At 46.4% G+C, this 24124-nt stretch overlaps 1 protein-coding gene across 1 annotated transcript in view; it reads right to left on the bottom strand.

Moving 5' to 3' along the window:
- Positions 1-926: 926 nt before the first annotated feature.
- ANXA8L1 (annexin A8 like 1) overlaps positions 927-24124 on the bottom strand; it is a 25733-nt gene continuing 2535 nt past the window's right edge. The window contains exons 2-14 of the mRNA XM_024210347.1: positions 20275-20345; positions 18204-18250; positions 12786-12876; positions 12419-12513; positions 11393-11506; positions 9064-9154; positions 8259-8338; positions 7573-7632; positions 7155-7248; positions 4781-4876; positions 4508-4566; positions 3434-3556; positions 927-1101 (exon numbers count right to left, since the gene is read on the bottom strand). Coding sequence (XP_024066115.1) covers positions 1042-1101; positions 3434-3556; positions 4508-4566; positions 4781-4876; positions 7155-7248; positions 7573-7632; positions 8259-8338; positions 9064-9154; positions 11393-11506; positions 12419-12513; positions 12786-12876; positions 18204-18250; positions 20275-20302 — 1038 coding nt within the window. The 5' untranslated portion in view covers positions 20303-20345 and the 3' untranslated portion in view covers positions 927-1041. The remainder of the gene's footprint in view (positions 1102-3433; positions 3557-4507; positions 4567-4780; positions 4877-7154; positions 7249-7572; positions 7633-8258; positions 8339-9063; positions 9155-11392; positions 11507-12418; positions 12514-12785; positions 12877-18203; positions 18251-20274; positions 20346-24124) is intronic.

Here is a 24124-nt window from a genome sequence, read left to right as displayed (position 1 = left end):
TTGTCTTCAGCTGAGTTATCCCAGCTTCCACTGGTGTCAGGAAGAAGGGAATCAACTCCATTGGTTTTGTAACTATGCATTCAGCACCCACCCGCTCCTGCACCCCTTATTCCTGGGAGCAGTCCCGCTGAAACCTTAGAGCCTCCTCCTGCAAATAAAGGCTGTGAGACCCAGCCCCCTAGGGTTGAATTCTCAAAGCCAATCTCTGATGCCCCCTTGCAGGTTTGGGATTCACTCTGAGTCCAATCCTGCAAGAGCTAATGGGTGGATTATGCCCGATCCTGTCCTATTGAAGCCAGTGGGATTACTGCATGTTTGGCAGCATGCATGATCATGGCCCGAGCATCCACACACCTACTTGAAGTCCAGGGGAGTGAAGGGCTCCAGTAGAAGAGAAGGGAAGCTAAAGCATTAGAACACTAATGGTAAGATCTCTAAAGGTGCCTAGGGAACATTGGTTTTTATGGATATAGGGCTTGAGCTGGGCAGAAAATGGGGCCCCCGACCTGTGAGTATTTGAGAATTTGAAAATTTTCCCATCCCGAATGAGAACAAAGTTGAAATCTCAAAAATGTTCATGAAGCGACAAAGTGGGGGGAAATGGTTCAGGTCAATTGCAGCCTTCCAAGATGTTTCATTTTGATTTTAAACCTGTTTTTAGTATAAATTTACCCCAATTTCAAAACAAAAAAAGCAATTTCAAGTCAAAACACCAGAACTTTTGTTTTGAAAGTGTCAAAATGGGATGTTTTGATAACTTTGAAATTAAAAAATAATTGAGTTGAAATGGACACTGTTTTGTGAACAGTTTCAATTTTGACAAATTGGCATTTTCCTGGGAAAAAACGTTTTGTTGAAAAATTCCTGACCAGCTCTTTATTGGGTACCCAGATCACATAGATTCCTTTAAAAATCTTAGCCTCTAAGCAGATTTTCCATTTTCTATTTATTCAGTGCTAGGGATTTTCTAGACATCCATTCCCAGACACTTCGTTTTCCGTGCCTCCATTTCAACATCTTGCCTTTTCCCTTCAGATTTCTTCATTTATCACTGCCACAGAGATTCAGCAAGGCTGTCTTGTAATCACCACTCGTGTCCTCCTGACAGAGGGAAGAACAAGAATAGAATGGAACGTGGAGGACCATGCTAGCATTCTAGCTCCATAGGATAAACTCACATCTGACAAGGGCTTTGAGAAAGACAGACTCCATTGACTTCAATGGATTTATTCCTGATTTACACCCCATTGTAAGTGAGAGGAGAAACAGGCCTAATAGGTTTTCCCCTCAGTGTAATATATTGAGCCCAATTCTCCTGGTTTGCAACCAATCAGGACGAACTCCACTAAGTCAATGGAGTAACTCAGGAGTAAAAAATCATGTAAATGAAAAGTAGACTCAAGCCCGTTGTACTCAAGGTTCAAACTGCCTGAGCATTTACACACCATTCTCCCCACTCACTGGCAGAGAAAGGGTGGAGCACTTAGTTGTGAAGCATCAAATTTGTATCATCGCCACTGCAAATCCCAAAGGGGCATAGAGCATTGCTGCTTACAGATCAAGGGCCTACAGAGCATCCTTAAAATGGTCTGACTGGCTGCTCAATCTACATCCATCACTGATTATCACATTGCACCACCGAGGTTTTAGTGCCCCCGTGATCGCTGGCAGCGTAGAATTCTTCCTTGGTCAATGTGCTTCGTAAGTCAAGTTTTTAGGAAACAGACAAATCTCTCAGTCTCTGTCGAGGGGAGTGTTAACGAGAGAGTGATGAGATGCTCATTTCATCCTCTCTGGGTATTTTGGGGGACCTACTGCAACGTCTCAGCAGGAATTATTATTCAGTCAGGACTCTCGACGACCGATCATTAATCAACATGACAGATACTGACAATGTAGATTAGAAGAAGGGACCTTAATTACAGAAAGATTTCCCAGGGGACTGCTCGTGGGGGCCTCTGTGCTATTTGCACAGGGGAAGGGAACAAACCATAATGATAGAATGGGAGAATGCTGGGATTTCAACCCCATTGTAGAATGGGGCTTTTTACTAGGGATGAGCAACCAGCTTGGAAACCAAAAGAATCCAACTCCAAAGCATTTGGTGGGTGGATGGGGGGTTGGAAAATGTTCAGTTTCTAGACCTGTCACACACAGTATATGGGCCAGATCCCCGGTTAGTGTAAATCACCATAGCCATTTTTCCTACAGTCCACCCAGAAGGCCTCTGGACAATGCAAGGGTCTCTCCTCCAGCCCAAAGAACGCTCTAGAGTGGAAAGGAAACAGGCAGGGACCAGCATCTGGTGTTTATTGTTTTATATGATCTGTGCCCTCTTGTGCTTTACATGATTAAGGAGAAGAGCGTCAATGCATTAGACTCTGTGCAAAGTGTGCGTTCACAGCTGCTGCGTGCCCTTGAGTGAGTTAAGCCAAACACCTTTGGGGTGGCGTTCTGGGACAGGGCGTGTTTAAACACATCGGAGTCTGAAGAGTCACCGTTGTGCCCAGGGGCGAGGAACGGGACAGCCGGTTCCAGCTCCCCACAGGAGGTGCCAGAGAGAGGATCTGTGTTCCGAGAGTGTGCCTAGGGAACCCAGCATTGGGGCAATGGTTGGACTCTGTTTAGGCTCCAGGGTCTTAAAAGTCTGGGCAATTCAGAACCTGGAATTCCCTTTGCTGCAGCCCTAGGGAGCGGCTGGACGGGGCGCTCGCTAGGATCTATGACAGAGCGACACGGCTGTAATCCCCCTGGAGGAGTTGGTCCAAGAGATTTCCATGCCCCTTGGCTCTGCATGGGAGAAGACAGGCAGAAAGCTCTGCCTGCAACATTTCTGACCAATCCAAACAGGGCCACGGTCCTCTGCAAAACCCCGCCCTTGGCGCCATCCCCTGGCTGCAAAACCCCAGAGATTAAATGGGTGACTGTTTTGCCCCTGCTGGCTCCAAACTGCTCTGCTAGGCCAGCTGGTGGTGTTCAGCTTGACAGAGGAACTAGGGCAGAATGGGCAATGTGTGCTGAACCACATAGGGGCTGGGAAGGGAGCTAGGACAGAGGACAGCAGCTGCGTTCAACCAGAGTGCTTCAGCTGGCTGAGCTCAAAGCATGTGGGAGCAGAGCTTGCTTGGTGCAGAGCCTATGGCAGTAGAGCCAGCTTCCATCAGCAACTAGTCTGAGCACAAGTCCTATCACCTGCAGGTCACATTCCATGACTCACCTGCTCAGGCAGGTGTTTCCCTAATGGACGAGGAGGGATCCCCAATTCCCTCTGAAATTTGACGCTTTTCGGAGGACTTATGGAGGGGAGAGTCACAATCTTACTGGGGGGTAGTCCTTCACCCAGAACACTTATGACAGCACCCAGACACCATGGTGATGGACGTACCAGAAAGGCATGTCAGTGATTCATAACAACAACAAAACTGCTGCTTACCAGAATCATGGTGGAGAGGGATTTGCCTGCGATCTTTAGGAACTCAGCCTTGATGAGATTTAAGTCAATTTCACACCTGGAAACGATGACCCTTATGAGGGTCCCATCACAAGTGCCTGCCCCCTGCAATGACACATTTATCACTTTGGCAGTGCCACTAGGTATTAGTATGATCTCATTTTCTCTCTTTTTGGGGATGGGGGTGGGGAGAAGAGAAGGCAGATTTAGTGTTTGCAAGTTGGTCCAAGATGGAAGAGACCAGGTTTCAGATGCTGCTGGGAATGAATTTAGCACATCTCTGCCTCTCACCCTGGTGGCCCACTATTCATGTCACAAAGCCCATCCTGCAGTTTGGTGTGACTGCCAATCTTTGTGCATGAAAAATTCAGGATCCAAAGACCTGCAGGGTTGCAAGCATGAACGGAGGTTTATTGGTGCATACAGCACAGCTAAGCATGGTAGCTTTACAGAGCATCTGCCCAGGGCTCCAGCCAATCTGTTTAGTCCTTTACCCTTATGAAGATGAGGGTAGCAAAAAACTTGGGGGAAGCCTCTCTCATTTGTAGTCTTCCACTGAGGGGGACTGCATAGGCCCCACATTTCTTTGTTACATCTATGATCAGTGGGCTAAAGAGCCCCATTAGCACTGACACATTCAGCCTCAAAGGCTTCAGGGATTTTCATGTACTTCCCCCTAGACTTTTTTTGTTTGTTTTAATGTCACTGAGAAAAATGCATCCTAAAAACCAGCAAACTTATTGGTACCAGAACAATTTAACCACCACTAGGGGCAAAACCCAGCCCGAATTTATACCGAGTGCAAATCTGATGACCTCCGTGGGGGTTGCACTTATGCAGCTGAGGGCAGAACTGGACTCCTTGTGCCAGTCTCAACTCCACAGAAGCAAGTTCCTTCAGGACTTCAACCCTACATGTCCCTCTTCTTCCAAAGGGGCCAGGCCTGACTCTGCTCTCATTTGCACCAGTTTTACCCCACTGCCCCTTCAGTGCTTCAGACTGAAGCGAGAGGAGAAGCAGGCCCGCTCTGAACAGCCTGTGCTATAACAGTCTTACCTTCAAGGCATGGTACAGCCGCTCTGCAAAGTAACTGTGGATGTTCCTCGTGCATTTCACTAGACACAGGAGAACGTTCAGTTAGTGTTCAGGATCAGTCTAACCCAGGAACAGCAAATGATAGTAATTCAACTCACAATCGCCTTCTCTAAACCGTCCTATGGGATCATGGCAGCTAAGAAGTGCCCCGGTATTATGGGATGGATGTGCTTAGCCCACTACTGCAGTAGAAGAGAAGCGTAGACAAGAGTAAGGGTGTCCTGTGTCCCTTACCAATAGCCAGCATGGCGTCTTCTAGCGAGCCGTGGGTTTCACTTTGGATGCTGTCTTCTAGGCTTTTACTGGCGAGCTTCTGGTATTCATCAAAGACTGTGGGAAACAACAAACGAAGGACTTTTGAATCCAAGCCAAACAATTCTTCAGGCATTTTGTGCCTTCTTTCCACTGGTTGTGCTTCTGAGGGGCCTGACCCAAAGCCCATAGAAGTGAATGGCCTGATTCCCATTGACTTCTGTGACTTTAGATCAGGTTCAAAAATGCTGGCACCACATAAACCCAAGTAAGTATCCGCATGTGCATATGATGGGTAAGAATGCATGAAGATGGGCACTGGTATACGTAATTACTGGCTTGCATTTGGAAATACAGGTTTGCTCATTGCATGTTCATTTGGAAATCTGGCCCTTAATCCCTATCTTTGGCTATTGATCTAAATCAGGTTCCAGAGGGATATGCATGGCTCTAGCATTCAGTTTTGTGTTTGCTGCTGTCACTGGCTCAGGGAGCCGAAGGAACACTGAACTAACACAGGATCTGGGTTGCTCGTGGATGGGGAAAAACACCAGGGGAAGCTCGGAACTTGTTGTTTTCCTCCAAGCAAAAAGAAACAAACCACTAAGTGAGAAAACCATAAGCAAAAATACAGAGGTAAATTCCAAGATCTTTGGGTTTACTCAGATTCCTGCAGAAAGTTCATGTTCAACTACAGCAGTGAAGATTTGTTTTCTCTCTATGTAGAATGTAGACACTGCAGGTGCGGAATTATTAAGCCTCAAGTTTGACTTCTAGACCTGCATACAGAGCTAGTCATTAATGAAGAGCTGTGTATTAGGGAAGTCATGGAATCTCCTTCACTGGGGGTTTTCAAAACAAGGCTGGATAGCCATCTGTCTTGGATGGTTGAGACGCAACAAATCCTGCATCTTGGCAGGGATTAGACTAGATGACCCTTACAGTCCCTTCTAACCCTATGGTTCTATGTAACACAGTGAGCTTCAGATTTAAACCTCAGCAGCGTTCAAGCTTATCTCCTCTAACCTCAGTGCTTAGATACTACAGTGAAAGACACTAACAGATTGGAAATGACCTTCTCAGCTCAGGCCTATATCAGAAATAAGTTGAGCTGGAACAGAGTTGAAATAAACTGAATTTTAAATGGATACCATTACTCAGCTCTCAGAGAAGTAGGGGGAAATCAGGGAAAAGCTGCTTCTTGCAAAAGGCCAAATCAAACCCATATTGTTTTTACTGTGACATTAATACTTATATGAATGATTGATAGAGGTTTAATGTTCTTTAATATGACCTTAAAAAGTAATATAAGTGCAATGTGTGCATGTGAATCATGATGCATTTAATTAGGTGAGTGGATCTCAAACTATTTTCCATCCAGCCCTTCTTTGATCAACGATTTGATTTTTTTTTAAACTCCTGATTTTTGGGGGTCTGCCTCATGATTTTTGATCTCTCAAGGTCAGCAATACTGAACGGATGCTGTGAGGTTATAACTGGAAATGTAAGAGGGAGTTGGCCTCAGATTCCTAGCAAGAGGCCACAGAAGCCAAGTTCAGGTTCACCTGCTGTAGGCACATGGTCCAACTTTGCACCGGGTGACTGGCCTATTATGAACCTGGGCACAACAGCCAATGTAACAAAGCCTGTTTGGCTGAACAGTCTGTGGTCACTGGCAGCTCTACACTGCTCAGGGGACGGTCTGAAGTCTTACTTCCCTCTGTCACTCATACCTATCATGTTCTTAGGAGCATGGTGCAGAGATTCCACCTGAGTGTTTTGTGATTCTTCAACATAGAACAATGCCACAGGTATGAACAGCATGTTGTAATGCATTTTAGAAAGTGACACACTCTCTCTCTGGTGTGATATCTTTTATTGGACCAACTTCTGTTGGTGGAGGGGACAAGCTTTTGAGTGTCACCGAGCTCTTCCTCGGGTCTGGAGAAGGTGACAAGGGTGATTACCATCTCCAGACCTGAGGAAGAACTCCATGAAACTCAAAAACTTGTGCCTTCCACCAGAAGTTGGTCCAATGAAAGATATTACCTCGCCCACCTGGTCTCTCTCTCCAGCCATCTTTGTCTAACACACCAGTCTCTATGGTACCTGAATCTTCAGTAAATGGACTGATTTGCAGATGTGTTGAGTGCTCAGATCACCCACCAAAGCGAATGGGAGCTTCTGGATGCTCAACACCTCTGAAAAAAAGTCAGGTGCTTAAATGTGGATTTAGCTGCCTAACTTTGGGCATCCCGGTTGGCCTGGGCTGGCCTCGCCTCTGCTTTCTGTGGGGGATGCTTTCTCATTTTGGAAGCTGTTGCCGTGCATGGGAATGCATCCCCCTGCTCTGTACCTCTCAGCAAGTGGGTGGCACTCCTGGTGCACAGGATGGTGATGAATTGGATCTCGTCAGTGCCCCGTATCTTCTCCCCAGCAGCGTAAAGAGCCTGTGATTGAAACACATCAGTTACAGCTCCCAGTGACATTGGAGGCATGGATCTCACAGAGGAGAGGCTCATGCGGCTTGGTGCAAAGCAGCATTTCCGCTCCCGCTGGATGTGTGCTGGGGTACTGCTTGTGCTGCTTGGACAACCGATTCTACAGTGCCACTTGCTGCCAGGCGAGCTAGACCTTTCACACCACAACCTCTGCCTTTGTTTAAACTGGGACAGTAACGAATTGTTACAGCAGGGTGAGTAATTCCATTCCCTACCAGGTCACACCATAAGAATCAGTGTTATGGTAAAGGACCGGTCACTTTATAGAAATACCTGTGCGTCCTGAAGCACCATCGCTGAATCCACATAGCATCTTGGATCATCCCTCTCACCCTAGGAGGGTACAATGGAAACACGGTTATTTGTTTTCCTACAGTGCTGCCCACATGAGGATCTCAAAGCACTTTACAGACGGATTAATTCATCCTCCCAGCCCTTCATCCCTGCAAGGTAGGAAGCCATATTGTTACATACAATACAAGAGAAAAATCCTGGTTGATGAGACCACTCATATGATGAGGAGCCAATCTGTTGCTATTGGTTAACTCAGGTCAATAATTCTGACGCGTGGAGATGCTCTCTGAAGATTGTGGGGCAGGATATGGAAAGGGGGCACAATGCAATTGGGGTACATCACTTCTGAAACTAGCTGGAGAGCAATGCCCTGGTTGCTGTATAGGAATGGATGGTGTATAGGATGGTGCCCCCAGTGGCTGAGTTGACAGAAGCAGCTTTGGAGGCTAACTACTAGCGCCTAAAGGAACTCTCGACTCTGCGTCAGCTTTTAAAGCAGAGATCTAGATCAGGGGGTCTCTCTGTGTGGGTGATTTATCTAGTAACTCTGATGGCTACCTGCAGCAGGTGGGCTTGCAATAAAAGGCCTGTACTCACTGCTAACCCCAATTGGAAGAAGGGAAGATGAAGAGCCCTGGCTCCCCATTCTTTCATCACAACCTTACCTGAAGGAGGCAAACCAATATCCGCTCAAAGTAGCCACTTGTGTCCGATTTGATGTCCTCTTCCAGGTTAGTACCATATTCTGCAAGGGAAAGAGGACCAAGAAGAGGTGGGGGTGATGTGTGCTCACTGAAAGGCACTGTGAATGACTGAGGTGTCACCATGCCTTCCAGAGGCAAATGAATGCTTGGCAGGCCCCAAGAAGGTAACCTGAGGGAAACACATGGCTGTGAGCAGCTCACTTAGTCCCGACTCAGGAAGGTGCGTCAGCAGGGTGTCTAATTTTAAGTACATCAGTAGTTCCATGAAGTCAAGGGGCCAAGCGCATGCTCAAAAGCCAAGCATGTATTTAATTAAGTACCTTATGGAATCCGGGCCTTATTTTCTGAAACCCTCTCTCAAGGCCAAATGCTGCCCTGGAGCCTTGAGGGACTGAAGGATGGGCATATACATAAATATGACAGATTCCCAACTGGGGCATGTCCCAATAAAGCGAAAACCGGTGAACAAATAATGCTCCATAGACAGGAAGATTCCATTACACCAACATTGGTTTGCTTGCTATCCACATGAACTAAACCCATGACACCTTTGAGATTTGCCTGTTACTAGATGGGACATTTAAAGATGGGATTTTTTCAGAAGCAGCCAGCGTTGGCCCAACTCCCATTGACTCCATTAGGAAGTCAACACTCAGCTCTTTTAAAGATCCCGCCTTATTACGCAAAATGTTAGCAGTTAATTCAATTTGCACAAAACCCCCTTGCAGTGCTTCCATCACACACAGTGTAGCAAAAGCTGCTTTACCTTCTTTGTAAGCTTTGATTATTTCTTTAATTTGCACTTTTGTCCGTGATGCCAGGATCTCTATAATGACACCTTCACTTGTTCCTAGACCCTTTAAGAGGAAAAGAATAAAAAGACTGGGAGAAAATATTTTGCCATGCAATTAAAGCTATCTTTAGAAAAGTGGGCCTCAAGTTAAAGTGTCTGAGGGTTGTCATAGGCTCTGTGCCGAGCTGTGATAAATTGTCACTGTGAAACCAGGAACCACATGCAACTTGTTCAGTTTCAGTACAGATTTGTTTGCTAAGGCTCACCCCTCCTCTGAGTAATCCTAGAGCTGAGGTTGATTTTATGGGGCTCTGCCCAGGTACAATGCATTCATGAAGGCTTTCGATGACAAGTGGCATAAGAAGGGTGTGAGGAGAGTGATGCAATCAAATCTATCCACCTACATACAATTTTCATAAACTGCTCTTCACTGCTAATTTTGCAAATTGTTAGAAGTAGAGAAATAAAGTCCCACATCACAACCTTGGGATGCAAACATCCCATACCAACCTCTTCTGACCTGGAAGAAGACATTATCCTATCCTGCCCCTCCAGTCATCATCACTGGCTGATTTCTTATGGGCTTCATGTCAGAGGTTAGGGATTTGAAAGAGGAGAGGGGAGTAGTCTTATGCATTGGTCCAAGGAGGGCATCCCATGCACAAAGGACAGGTTGGGAGGAGGTGCAGGGATGTTGGTGTTAGAAACTGATGAATGAGCGGCTGATGATGGCCTCTCTTGCACAGCAGATTTTATGAGTAGGCTGCAGTAGACAACAGGGGACAAGCAGGGAGGGGATGTGTTGTGAGTCCCAAGCAGACTGCGAAGAATTACAAAGGGATCTCGCAAAACTGGGTGACTTGGCAACAAAATGGCAGGTGAAATTCAGTGTGGATAAATGCAAAGTAATGCACATTGGAAAACACAATCTTAACTATACATATACAATGATGGGGTCTAAATTAGCTGTTACCACTCAAGAAAGAGATCTTGGAATCATTGTGGATAGTTCTCTGAAAACATCCACTCAATGTGCAGCAGCAGTCAAAAAAGCAAACAGAATATTGGGAATCATTAAGAAAGGAATAGATAATAAGACAGAAAATACCACATTGCATCTATATAAATCCATGGTATGCCCATATCTTGAATACTGCATGCAGATGTGGTCACCTCATCTCAAAAAGAGATATATTGGAATTGGAAAAGGTTCAGAAAAGGGCAACAGAAATTATTAGGGGTATGGAACGGCTTCCATATGAGGAGAGATTAATAAGACTGGGACTTTTCAGCTTAGAAAAGAGACTACTAAGGGGGGAATATGATAATCATGACTGGTATGGAGAAAGTAAATAAGGAAGTGTTATTTACTCCTTCTCAAAACACAAGAACTAGTGGTCACCAAATGAAATTAATAGGCAGCAGGATTAAAACAAACAAAATAAAGTATTTTTTCACACAACACACAGTCAGCGGATGTTGTGAAGGCCAAGACTATAACAGGGTTCAAAAAAGAACTGTATAAGTTCATAGAGGATAGGTCCATCAATGGCTACCAACCAGGACGGACAGGGATGGTGTCCCTCACCTCTGTTTGCCAGAAGCTGGGAATGGGTGACAGGGGATGGATCACTTGATGATTGCCTGCTCTGTTCATTCCCTCTGGGGCACCTGGCATTGGCCAGTGTTGGAAGACAGGATACTGGGCTAGATAGAACTTTGTGTGACCCAGTATATCCATTCTTATGTGATGGGCCTGGAAGGGGATGACAAGGACTTTGAACTTGAGCCATTGGAGGGATTCAAAGAATGTGGTGATGTGGTCATTGATGGTGAGGATGATGATGTTAGCAGCTGTGTTTTGTGGGGACCTGACATTGTTGGGAAGGTCCGAGAGAGAAGGAGGTTTTGGTTGTCAAGACAGCAGAGGAGGGCGTAGATGAGAGCCGTGGCTGTCTGGACAGAAAGAAGAGGATCTTTGGAATTGTATAGAGCAAGAAGTGGCAATAAACCAGAGATCTGTAATTTTCAGCAATCATTCTTCACCAGAAATAGGGAGTTTTACACAGTTCTGCTGTTGGCCTCAAGTCAAAGGCATAAATAATATTTTACAGGGTGCCCTTTCCACCAAAGACGTACTGTAATAGCGTATCCAACCAAATATTTGCTATAAACATTGGCCTCTGAGAAACGATACTGTGGAAAGGGTTCATCCAGTTCAGTTACTAAGCACTTGTATTAGCACAGGAAATTAGCACAGTGTTCCTGCTACAACTTAATAATCAGCATGTCATTGATTTACCTTCAGGGCATCATGTAATTCCTTGGCATCGTATTTGAATGGTGGGTACATAAGGGCTACGATGAGCCTCTCAAACTTGCCACTCAGTTCAGACTTCAAGCTGGCAATAAGATCCTGTTAAACACGAAAGTTCTAATTAAGGGAAGAGTGCATCCAATACTCACTGCGTTGCACGTCACTTTCCCTGAATCTCCATTTGTAACCCTCATGAGCTACAGCAATAAAGCTGATGCACAGTGTCATGCTGATTGGTTTATTATAAAAGCACCTATGGGCTGATCAGGAGGCCACCCTTATGAGTGGATTCTGTCTAGGTATTTCTGTAGTGCCCCCGCCAATAGCTGCAATATCTGGGCACTTCACAAACATTCTAGAATTCATCCCCAAAACCCTTCCACAAACCCAAACCCTTCAAATTTCCCATAGGGAAGCTTGTGGCTTTCCAACCGGCTCTGCTCTTCATGCACACATGCTCTGGCCAGCCCAGGCCTGGAAATAAATCAGGGGACTGGTGTTGGACAAGAAATCTGGATGCTGCAGAACATCATGGCCATTAATTATACTGCATATCTGCAGTAGATAGAACCTTTGGTCCCAAGAACACAGGCCTCCATTAAGAAGGTAGACTTGCACTGATGTAGTAGTGTCAGTGCCCATCACCTCTGTACCCGTACCCTTCCATAAAATACCTAGAGAGAGACAAGGTGAGTGAGGGAATATTTTATTGGACCAGCTTCTGTTGGTGAGAGAGAAGAGGTCTGTGTAAGCTTGGAAGCTAGTCCCTGTTGCCAACAGAAGTTGGTACAATAAAAGATATTACCACTCCCACCTTGTCTCTCTAATATCCTGGGACGAACATGGCTACAACACCAGTGCCGATAGACCAATGGGTGACACAAACACGCAACATCTGACATTCCATCCAGCAGAGGGCAGTGCTCCCATGGTCTCTGACACCTCCCTTTCCAGGAAAAGCATCATGCAGTGCAAAGAGAAAGTTTATCAGATGTCCTTTCTCTGGATAACCTTTCCAAACTGTTCCTTGAATGATCTGGCAATCTGTTGACGCTGTGCATTACTCCTTTTGGTGAGGACGTCGATTATAGCCTGTTCGTCTGTCCCTGGAAACGAACAATGATAGGATGTAAACACACTGTGCAGGAGAATAAGGCAAGACATATCTAAAACTCCCAAGGGTATTACCCATCCGACCTTCCCAAACTCACTGCCCTGACAATGAGGGAATTTAGGCACATTTTGGAGCAGCTTGGATTCTGAATCCCCGCGTGATGGCATAAACAGCTGTAGTTTTCTGTAGGGAATTGTGCTAATGCTATAACTGAAGTGTAGAATGTTTTAAATACATGGCTGGTAATAGATAGAGTCAACTCACCCAGTCCTTTCATGGCTTTATACAAAACTTGGGCATCAGGTGTGGGGTCAAAGCTCAGGGTGCCTCTCACTGAACTGCCATCTTCATCACGCTGTAAGAAAAGGCAACTATGTATCCCATGTGAAATTAGTTTGATAGGGCTCAGTCCAGGTCCCCCTGGACCTAGAGCACAAATTACACTATTGCAATAGGTGCTCATTAACTCCTTAATGGCAGTCCCAGCAGAAAGACCTGACTATTGAAACTGGACTTTCCTGTTGCCTGGAAAGGTGGTATCTTGTAATGTTCACAGCATATACGCGCACAAGTTAGATAAACACACAAAATACTCTTGCTGGAAAGGCTGCAATGTAACACAACTTTATTTCTTAGAATCCAGAACGATAACACACAAGAACCCCAAACAGAAAGAAATAAAGCAGGCTGCTCCCTAAAACAGCGGCACAACTCACCCCACCTTCTTCTAGGTTGCCTTTCTGCAGACTGGCTCTGCAAGCCCCAGATCACAAGCTTCCCTACCGAGCCCCTAGCCTGCAAGCAGGACCTGGAAACCCTTCAATCTTAAAGTGATAGCTTGCCATTTTAAACACAGTTTTCCAGGCACCACGTAAATCATGAGCAGGGTTGATTATTTGTGTGTGATACTATACCTCTGCTATAACCAGAGTGTTATCATGCAAGATAGTTTTATACATAACTTCATCTGTTCCATGGCATATCCCTGTTGAAAACATGGGCTTTTCTGTGCCACAGTTTTACTCGGCTGGCTCCTGACTGAGGTGGAGTTGGGCGTGACTGGCTTCACAGGGTATGGCATCCCAAAGGAGCGCTACAGGCCACACAAGAGGAACCAGTGTATTTTGCAAGGGTGGATGAAACTGGAGAAGTTCAGGTTTAGCAAATTTGAGCCAGAATCTCTTTCCTTCATGCACAGCCTGGGGTCCTGGCTTAGAGGGGGTCTCTGGGCAAGCCGCAGGGAAATGGCCAGCCCTCTCCTCCCTGTACTGTTTATTAAGTGGTAGCATTTTAACACATCCCAACCTTGTGATGCAAACATCCCAAACCCAGCCTTGCAGCGTAGGGTTCACCTAATGGAGCTAGTTGGGGACAGGTTTCGATTTACCCACCAACTCCAGATAATTTGGGGCCTTAGGCCTTGTCTACATGGGAAAGATTTTTGATGTAAACTAAAAGTGTGAACTTACACCAATACAGTTGTTCTGGTATTACCCCCTGGTGGACAGCCTTATTCCAGTATAAGAAGGCCTTTTCAGGTTAGTTTATGTTGCTTGGGAAAGGGTTGAAGCTAAACCTGAAAGAGGCATTCATGCCAGACTAGGAGTCCATATGGGATAGCCATTTCAATATAACTGGTGAAACTTGCCCACATAGACGACCCCAAAGTCTCCAATCAGCTGGACTCAGGTCTAGGAGACTGCTTTTGTGAAAGCAACATGTCATATCTTGCTAGACTTTCAGACCATCTGCCTCCAAGCCTATCCCGAACCTTACAAGGGAAGTCAGCGGTCTTCTTTGACTAGTCAGATGCATTTATTTACATTCTTTTTCTCCATGAGAGGCAATTGCCAACCTTGGACTCAGTTTTCCAATACAGAGCTAATGGAACCAATAGTCACCCCTACTCAGCTTTTGTTAGCGCTATCTGCCGGGTAGGAGACTGGGAACCATGCCCATAGTAACGCTAGGGCGGAGCTGCATGCTGGTGACCTTGCAAACTCTCACGGGAAACCAGGCATGCGAGTCCTGGAGGAATCTTTCTCAAGCTCTTCTACCTGGCAAGGCTCACTTGGAGATGGCCGTGGGCTGGAAGGATGTGGGCAGCAGAGGGATTGTGTGTGGGAAGAACTTGGACTGCTCGGTAAATCTCTAGGAAAAGAGGTGTGGAGGCCGAGGCTGCACCAGTGGTAATAGCAGAAGGGATTCATACTTAAGCAGGAACCACAGGGTGAAATACTATGGCCCATGTCACGCAGGAGGAGGTCGGACTCACTAGATGATCATAATGGTCCCTTCTGGCCTTATTCTCTATGAAATGAAGGTTCCTGCCCGCTGACTACATTTGCCTGAAAGCAGCTGTTGGGGTGGCCTAGCTCTATGCAGAAGAAACGAAGGAAAACATCTGTGTGGATGGAAAGTTGTCTGTGTACATCCATGCTACTATATCTAGCTCCCTTTGAGACACAGCCTAGGACTGGAAGCAGTCGGAATAGTGAGAGTTACTTGCATAGTTTTCCTTATATGTGAAGCTTGGTTCCTTCTATATTAGGGGCCAAGGGGGTTCCTCTGTCTAGATTTAGTTAACTGGGGTTAGGTTTACTTAGCCCACAGTTTGAATTTTTTTGCTGTTTCTCTGTCTTTATTTATCCTCGTCCTCATACCTACATCAACGCCCCCATGGGCACCCAAAGTTAGCTGCCCCGCTAAACATCTTCCTCCCTGTTGTTGATTGCATTGTCTCCCCAGTCCTCCCACTCACACTTCTCCACTGCATGAAATTCAAATTCATTGTCCTCCTTTTCACAGCCCTCCGGAGCCATGCGAAGGGCCAGATCCTCAAGTGAGGTGCTGCCACTGTGTGCTATACTTCTGGTGGAAGATGGCAGTCCAGCTGGCATTCCTGACCCTGGAAGGATCACCGCACCATTGCTTATCATCAACATCAAGACTCCCATGCCCCTGGCTCCTTGCTACTAGCAGAGGGGGTGTGGACAAAGAAAGGAGGCAAGATTGGGATGCCCCACTATTGGCTGCAGCTTCAGTCCCTGCGGGCTGTTAGCAGCCTGGGTGTGAGTTAGAGCAGCCTGTGGAGTGATCCAGGTTGGTGCACCGTGACTCCGAGATTGCGGGAGTGCAAAGGAGAGTTTTAATTTATAGGGGTTTGGTGGCAAGGCAGACAAATTTAAATGATCCTTTTTTTAAAAAATCCCAATCAGGGATTTGAGTCAGTTCTGGCTAGAAGGAATCAGGCATGACTCACAACCACCCAGGTCCTCTATTTGTGTTCTCTGGCTGTCATAGCCTCGGGAGGGAGAAAGGTGTGGCCACATCAGGTTAGGACAAGAATCTGTCTGAGACTCATTTGGCTTTCTGTTTCCAGGTGACTCCACATAGCTAGCTGACTGAAATGAGTCAATGCATGTGTCACTGCCATAATGAGCAAGACCATTAGACAGGCAAGCAGAGGAATCTACTCCACCTGACATGCTCCTAATTTAGGCTTTTTTACTTGTGACCATCTCTAGTTACAATTTTCCAAATTGAAAAGTGGTGTTTTGTCCAAAAACCTAAGTTTTCCATGGGAAAATGTGGGTTTTGCCTGGATTTTTTTTTAATGGAAAGTTTCTAAAAACAAAAACAAAAAAAAAAAACATTTTGTATTTTGAATTGAAATTTTCAACTCTGTTTTTCAAAAACTAAAAGAAAATTCAAACTTTGCTCCCCTCCCCCACTTTTTTATTGATTAGAAAGAACAATCTCCAGGGCTCTGGAGTGGTCATGGTTCCATGCTTTGCATCCTCTTTCCACTCTCATTTTTCAAAGTGCCTCCAACTTTGGAAGAGTGACAGAGCGGCAAAATTAAAAATAAAAAAAAAACAAAAACAAAGGGAAAAAAAAGGAAAAAGTCATGCCCCCCCTCCACCCATTATTCATCTTCTTGGACCCGGTGGTGAAAGGGGGGAGAGGAATGCTGGCGTTTCAAAAGTTTCATGGAGAAAAATGAGGGGGGCAAAATGAGAAAACATTAAAAAAAAACCACAGAAAATTGTTGCATTTGAACCCCGCGAAATGGAAACAAATTTGAAATTTTTCCATGAAATGATTTGTCCATTTTCCAACCAACTCTACCAGTAACAATCACAGTCAAAAACCAGAGCAAATGTTTTGTCCACTTGAAGTAGAATCCTGGCCCTCACTGTTCTCCATATTTTATACTGGATAGAGTAAAAGCACCAGGAGATACATGATCTGAGGTGTACACTGATCTGTATCACATGAGAACCATAGAGCCCAACTACTGGGCAATACAGAGAGGAGGAGGCCTTGGGACAAAACAGTTAATGGAAGACAGCTAAACAAATCCCATAAGGATAATGACTGTTTGGCGCTGGTGTTTGGAACACGGCTGGCCATTGCTGGGTGGAGAACTGGACCACCATTCTGTGGAGGATTTTGAGATTTCAGAATCTGGTTTCATTCCAGTTTGGAACAAAAGCCAAAGCTCTGAAGTTCTCTGCAGAAGGGAATTATTCTCTGCCCAGCTCTGGGGCAGTTTGCCTGATGGGCTGCCCTAGAGCCAGAGACCCTGGAAGCTGCAAGAACCTAGGCTGTCTAAGAGCCATGTGCCTTAGAGTTTCGGAGCTGGATCTCCCTGGCTCCCCATTAGCCTGCCAGGTGGGCTCTGGAGGAGCTGGATGGCTCAGCTGGCAGGAAGCCAGATAGGCTTCCAATGGAACAAATGAAAATGTGTCATCAAAATGTTTCTGACCCACTCTACTGCGTACAGGGCTCCTGGTAACTCTGGTGGCTGGTAGGTGACTGTTCAGGAAGTAAACTCTTTCCCAGTTACCAGCACACCATCATCATGTAGGTCTCTTCTTTATCTCCAGCTCTTGGTAAATCAATACAAAGTCACAGAGTGGAATCCTGAACCTACTGAAGGTAACAGGAATTTTGCCATTAATTTCAGTGGGGCCTAGATTACACACACTATCAGTTGCTGCCCTCCGTACTTTGACTTTAGGTACAGAATGGGTCTGCCTCAGTGAAAGTCATTCAGCCATTGGACCAGATTTGAAACGTACATTTTCAAAGTAATGTGAACTTTAAAGGAACATTGTGGTCTTGGCTCCCCATTGAGTCTAGCTCCCTGAACTGATATTCAAAACCCTCCATGGCAATGGCATAGCTACTTGAGACCACATCTCCTTCCAGGACCAGGGCCTACCACCGCAGCTGGAGCAATCAGCCTGGTAGCCAATCGAGAGGTTGATGACAATGGGAGGTTGAATGTTTGCAGGAGCTGGACCTAGACTATGTAACTCATTCCCACAAGGGAGAAGACAGACCAAATTGTTCACAGCTCTCAGAACTAAATGCAGAATTTACTTCCTCAGCTTAGCTGTCCTTCAGTAAATTCTCCACCCACCTAACCCCTCTCATAAGGAAACAGCCAATAAAAGTGCTAGCCTGTTGCTTAAAAACCATCAAACATATTTAACAGATTCCTCAATCAAACACATGCACACAGAGTGATCATGCAGCAGGTGTGGTCAGTTTGTAAGTGGAAGGATTTTACTCTGTCTCTACACATAGAATTTATATATTGTCTAAGGCATGACAATATGCCTCTAAAATCATGTACAGAGAGTTTCACACTCCAGTATTTTCTCTACTTACCCAGCCCTTCCACCACGCCATGGTACACTTGGAAGCAATTCTTTTTCCTGTAAATAAAGGAAGTTACATGTTAGATCTTTTGAAAGTTAAAGTTCTTGAGCACATGTGAACTGGAAAGACAAAAAAGTTTCCTGCAAACTCACCAATAGAAAATAAGAAAAAATAATTATTCTGCTCTCTGGAGGTCTATTCACACTGACCGCTGCAGGGTCTAACTGGCACCTCTGCACCAAAAATGTACACATGTGCGCCTTCCTTTTCTATAAACCCCACAAGGCAACACCCTAAAGACATGGTTCAACCGGTTTTTGTACATATGATCTCACTGGCAGAGATGCGGTTGCTTAGTAACAGGACTTCCCTGGTTAAGAGCCTCACATTCAAACTTGGTTGACTAAAGTTTGAATTTCCCTTTCTGATTTTTACAACGTGCCTGCCTTAGCCCCAGGGGCTTGTGCAACATGGAAATTACAGCCAGATAATGTCAAGCTACCAGTGTGGCCCAGAGGACCCTACAACACTCAGATCAATTGCTCTCTAATTATGGAAGGACTCTCTCTACCTGTACCCTAACAAAACAAGACACTAATTCCCTCAGCTAATCCCCACCCAGTGCCCCATCCCTCCCAGCAAAGCCTAGGAGAAAAAAAGGAGCCCTACAGCTTGCACCAAAGCTCACTATGTTGAGGCTGTGAAGACTCAGGAGGGAAGGGTGTTCCAGAGCCCCGTGTGGAGAAGGCACTGTGAGACGCACCCTCTCTGTCATAGCAAGGTCTGGGAAATCAAGGGCCTCTGACAATCACAGCAGCACCAGAATGATGTGAGGTGGGAAGTGGTCTGTTAGCCAGGCCCAAAGCAACTAGATGTAGCCCAGTGGAGATTCCATTTCTATCACCTACTCTCAGGGTGATGGACCCATGAGCCCTCTCTCCCCCACACTAAAGCTGGCCAAACAGGGCCGCTTTGGGGCTTTTCCGAATCCTTCGGTGGGATACACAGACCTGGTTATGTGTGCCTTCCTGGGGGGAGGGGGAGGGAATCAGCCCATCCTGAGCAAGATGGATACAAGTGTAATGGGCCCACGGCTCTCAAAATGCCAGGCAGCCCAATGAAAATCAGGGACTGGACTACTATGAACTGTAAGGCCCCTCTAGTGAGGGACTGGCTGCTCCTCCCAGCCCTCCCACTCGCACAGCCTAGGCCAACTTGACTTAGGCAGACCAGCCCAACCTGGAGAGACCGATCTTCGCTTTAGACCCTGTTCCCCTTCAGAGACTGTGCCCAGGCACCATGTGCTCAAGTCACCCTGGGGGAATTGCAGTTATTGCAAGGCTTTGGAAAACAGATTGTAAGGGAGTGGTTCCTCCCACGCCCCAGAGCAGTGCCCAGCTTTCCGGGGTCAATAACTGTCTCAGTAACATTCCTTTCTGGAGAGCAACATCCACGCCCTGAGTTAGCGAATAATGCTGCCAGCTGCAGCTCCACCCCTCACATTGTTTCCCCATGATGATCACAGGATCACGCAGAAGTTTCCAGAGTCTGGCCTATTGTGCAAGCCGTCCCAGATTGTCGGGGGTCTCTGGAGTTCTGGGCCATCCCTGGGGTTAGCTCTGTGCTCAGGTTTTCTCAGTTCTGCTGTCAGGACTACCAAAGGTTTGGGGTTGTGGTGTTTAAACTCTGTGCTGTTTTCCCCACTGGCAGCTTTGGGGAATTCAAGAATGACTGACAAGAGTTTGCTCAAACTTCAACAGATTTAAAATATATTTTTAAAAGGCGGGGCCTCAGGAGAGGAAGGTGCTAAGGCTGCTTTAAGAGACCTTTGCCCTCTCAAATTTAGGGCTGCTCTGTTTGACCTGGTGCAGCCTGCTACAATCTGAAGGATACCAAGGCCAGTGAAGAATCACTAGGGTGTAGGGACAGCACAGTTATGCCCCCTTCCACCAGCCACATCCCCTATACCAGCAGGTAGCCCTAAATGCCCATTTAGCCATCTGGCTGCATGGGAAGATGTGACCCCACATGTCATTCATTTAAAAAAAACACACCACATTTTTAAACAAAATTTCCTTACCTCTGATATTAAGAGCACCTGAGATCATCGGGTGGAGTAGCTGTCCTTGTTATGTAAGGATGTGGGTGTGTCTGCACAAAATAATGGGGGATTTAGCCTGCAGAAAGCAGAACGGACAGTGCTGGTTGTAGCTTGCAGAAGGCTGTCATTGCTGCTATGTTTTAAAATTTTCAGTTGTAATGATTTTTTTAAACTCAGATTACGGTACCTCCATTCCACCATCCATGCTGTTCACTTCCCTGCTGTCTTTTGTGCATTTTTCACAGTGAAGATTTTCATGGCCTATCTCTAGTTACTCACTTTCCTGCTCTCCTGGGCTACTGCAACTGGCTAGTCAGACACTGCTGTGTTAGGGCAGCAAACAGGATAGAAGAAAGTTCAGAAAGCACGGAAACAAAAGGCTTAGTAAAAACCTGACACCCAATTCCACTCTCACATTGGTGAGAATTAGGAGCGAGTCAACGGCTAGCCATGAATGTAAACTGATGTAAGTGGGAAGCGAATTAGCCCCCATGTTTCTACAAAACCCAAATGTAATCTAGCAGCATCGCTTTAACATTTGCACTGATCCATCTGAAGAGAGAACCTTTAAAAAAAGATGCTGGAAATGAAACAATAGCGTATTAATACATTGTAAATGATCATGGGGACGCAAGTTACTGTTACATGTAGTAATGAGCCAGGAGATTTATTACACTATCAGTAACAGTCTATAATAAAGAAGATGAGAGGAGAAACCAAGACTATGTGGTCACTGAGGATCCCTTTGGTAAAAATAGGGGCTAACTCCAGCATTATAGTGCTAGCCACTACCAAAGGTACAGAAGTTGGAGTACTTACGTTCAATAGCCTAGGATAATGGTGAACTCAACGACAAACTTATAACAGGAAAGGCGCTAGGTGCTGTACAAACACAGAACAAAAAGATAGTCTCTGCCCCAGAGAGCTGACAATCTAATAAGATGCTATATAAATTCATGTCTTCAGCAGAAGAAACAGGCCTTTTTAAATATTACAGACAGATTCTTTAATCAGTTGTTTTAGCAGCTACTTCTTCATGTTCCCTGACTCTGAGGACCTGATCCAATGCCCCTGGAAGTCAAGAGAGGCACCGACTTCAAAGGGTGTTGGACCAGACCCTAAGCTCTGGGGGCCAGATTCTCATTACTTGCATTGCTAGAAAACCAGATCGACTTCATCAAAGTCAGTGCAGTTATGCCCCATTTACATGGAGATCAGAATCCAGCCTCCAGTTTTATACATTTAGATGTTCTGCTGATCATGGCAATAGCATTTCCCTGATAAATGATTCTCAAAAGCCTTTGGCAATGGGAGGCAGGAATAAATAGACACTGCTTTCTCTCTGATGCTGAATCTGCAACCCTCACTTCAGTCAGATTGACCTTTGTCCCATTGACACTTTGCAAGCAGGGCCGGCTCCAGGCACCAGCAAACCAAGCATGTGCTTGGGGTGGCACATTTTCAGGGGCGGCATTCCAGCCAGACTCTTTTTTTTGGGGGGGGGGGGGGCGGCAAAAGCCTAGAGCCGGCCCTGGCAGCAGCAGCATGTCCTGCACAGGGGGCACCCTGGGGCCGCTGCAGTTCGCGTCGGGGAGCAGTGCCCACACCTTATGGCCGAGCGGGCTCCAAGCGGGGGACACTTGGGCTGGGGGCCGCCCCGCAGGGCGCACGGAGCTGCCTGTAAGTGCCGCAGGGCGGCCGCCCCCCAGCGCCGCAGCCGGGGCTGGGCGAAGCGGTTCGAGCCGCCCAGGGACTGCGGCAGGGCGGCCAGGAGCAGCAGTAGCAGCAGAGGGACCATAGTGGGGACCGGTGCCTGGGGCGCTGCCGTGCGGGGCCCGCGTCCCGCTCTCCGGGGCTCCGCTCCCTCTGGGGCTACCCTGCCCCGGCTTCTCAGCCCTCTGCCAGGCAGTCCCCCAGCTCTGCCCTCCCGGGTCCCAGCCGGTCCTGGAGGTGGGAGCCCTGGCTGGAGGGACCCTGGGCTGAGGCGCGGTCCGAGAGCCCCGCTGCTTACCCCGACCCAGCCAGCGCCGGAGTGGCTGGAGGCGAGTCAGCGGAGTCAGCACTGGTGGGGGGAAGCCCAGGGCTGGGGCAGCAGGGAGTGCGGGTGGGGTGGGGGGAGAGCCCAGGGTTGGGGTGGCAGGGGGTGTGGGTGGAGTGGGGGGGAGAGCCCAGCACTGGGGAGGCAAGGGGTGCGGGGGGAGCCCAGGGCTGGGGTGGGGGCAGCCAAAAAATATTTTGCTTGGGGCGGCAAAAAACCTAGAGCCGGCCCTGTTTGCAAGAGTACTCATTGACATGAACAAGGCTTGGAGAACTGGGCCCTGCAATGGTAATGGCTTATTTTCTACCTAGTAGGTCCAGCACAGCAGTACCGTGAGCTCAACCTGCAGTTCAAAGGTTTGGGTAGTTCTCCACAGTAGATCTCTTGATAATATGGAAGCTTACTTGTAGAACAAACAAATCCAGACAGTCCTGTTCAAGGCAACTCTTGAGTACTGGTTTTCATCTGGACAAATGCAAAGCTACTTGAAATACAGGGTTTTTCACATTTTATAGTGAACTTGCAAAAAAAAAAAAAAGGCAAAAATAAAACCCCAAAAAACAAAAAGGGGGAGTTGATGGGGGAGGGGAGGGTTGCCATGGTGCACAAATAATTTGTGCACTAGTCAGAAGGGAAAATAGGCCAAAAAAATGCTATTAATAAAGTGAAATTTTTTTAAAGTCTTCTGCAAGAGCAAAGAGTGGCTTTGCTGCTTAAAAAAAAATAATCCAGTTTACCATAAATTGTGCATCCTTATATAGCCCTATCACCATAATAGCTGAACACCTTGCAAACATTAATCCTCACAACGTCCGAGGGCAAGCTAAGAATCAGAGCCAGATCTCCTGGGTTCCAGCCCACTGCCTTAGCTACAAGATTGTCTCAGTTTGAAAGGGTTGCAAAAATTGCACCAATTGCAAAAGTAAGTAATGGGAAATGAAAAAACAACAACAAAAATTGTGAATTTCTCTCTGCTCTAATTTTATCACAAGTATTGTACACAATGTCCAAATGTTTCAAACTTGGAAGCCTAAAATTAAGCTAAACCACATTTAGGCATCCAAATAAAAGTGGCCTGAGATTCAGGGCTTATCTATATGGGGAAAGCTGACCAGCAGAACTATACTGGGATAGTATCAGAGGGGTAGCCGTGTTAGTCTGGATCTGTAAAAAGCGACAGAATCCTGTGGCACCTTATAGACTAACAGAAGTATTGGAGCATAAGCTTTCGTGGGTGAATACCCACTTCGTCAGATGCTGGGATAGTTTGATTGCTGAAGTTATACTGGTATAGCTCCCTATGATGTGGACACTCTTATTCTGGAATGAATGTCCACCTGGGGAGTTATATGGTATAACTCTAGTGGTATAATTATCCCAGTGTAGTTCTGCTGTTGAATTTCCCCATGTAGACCAACAGAAATACCGAGCACCTCCCACTTCATTAGCTTAGCCAGGAGCTGAACAGCTCTGAAAAAAATCAGACCACTTTGATTGAGGTGTCTTGTATGCCCACGTGTGGGCACCCACATTTGAAAATGTTGTCCAATGATAAGGAGATGGTAGCTTTCATTTTCATTGCCGAGTCACTGCAGTGACTGTAGGAGAGCAGCGTACTCTTGGTATTTGCATCTGTAAAGTCTGCTATTACTGATACATTCTGCTTGTTCAGACTTTTGAGAACCACAGTGTTGTACTTCAGCGACTAATGCGATTCCTGTGGGAGTGAAGGAAGGAGCATATTACACACACACACACACACACACACACACACACACACACACACACACA

The sequence above is a fragment of the Terrapene carolina genome, unplaced genomic scaffold (genome assembly GCF_002925995.2).
Source record: "Terrapene carolina triunguis isolate 2854851 unplaced genomic scaffold, T_m_triunguis-2.0 Scaffold402, whole genome shotgun sequence".
NCBI lineage: Eukaryota > Metazoa > Chordata > Testudines > Emydidae > Terrapene > Terrapene triunguis.
Note: the sequence above shows the minus strand (reverse complement) of the source record. Positions and strands in the feature narration are given on the sequence as shown.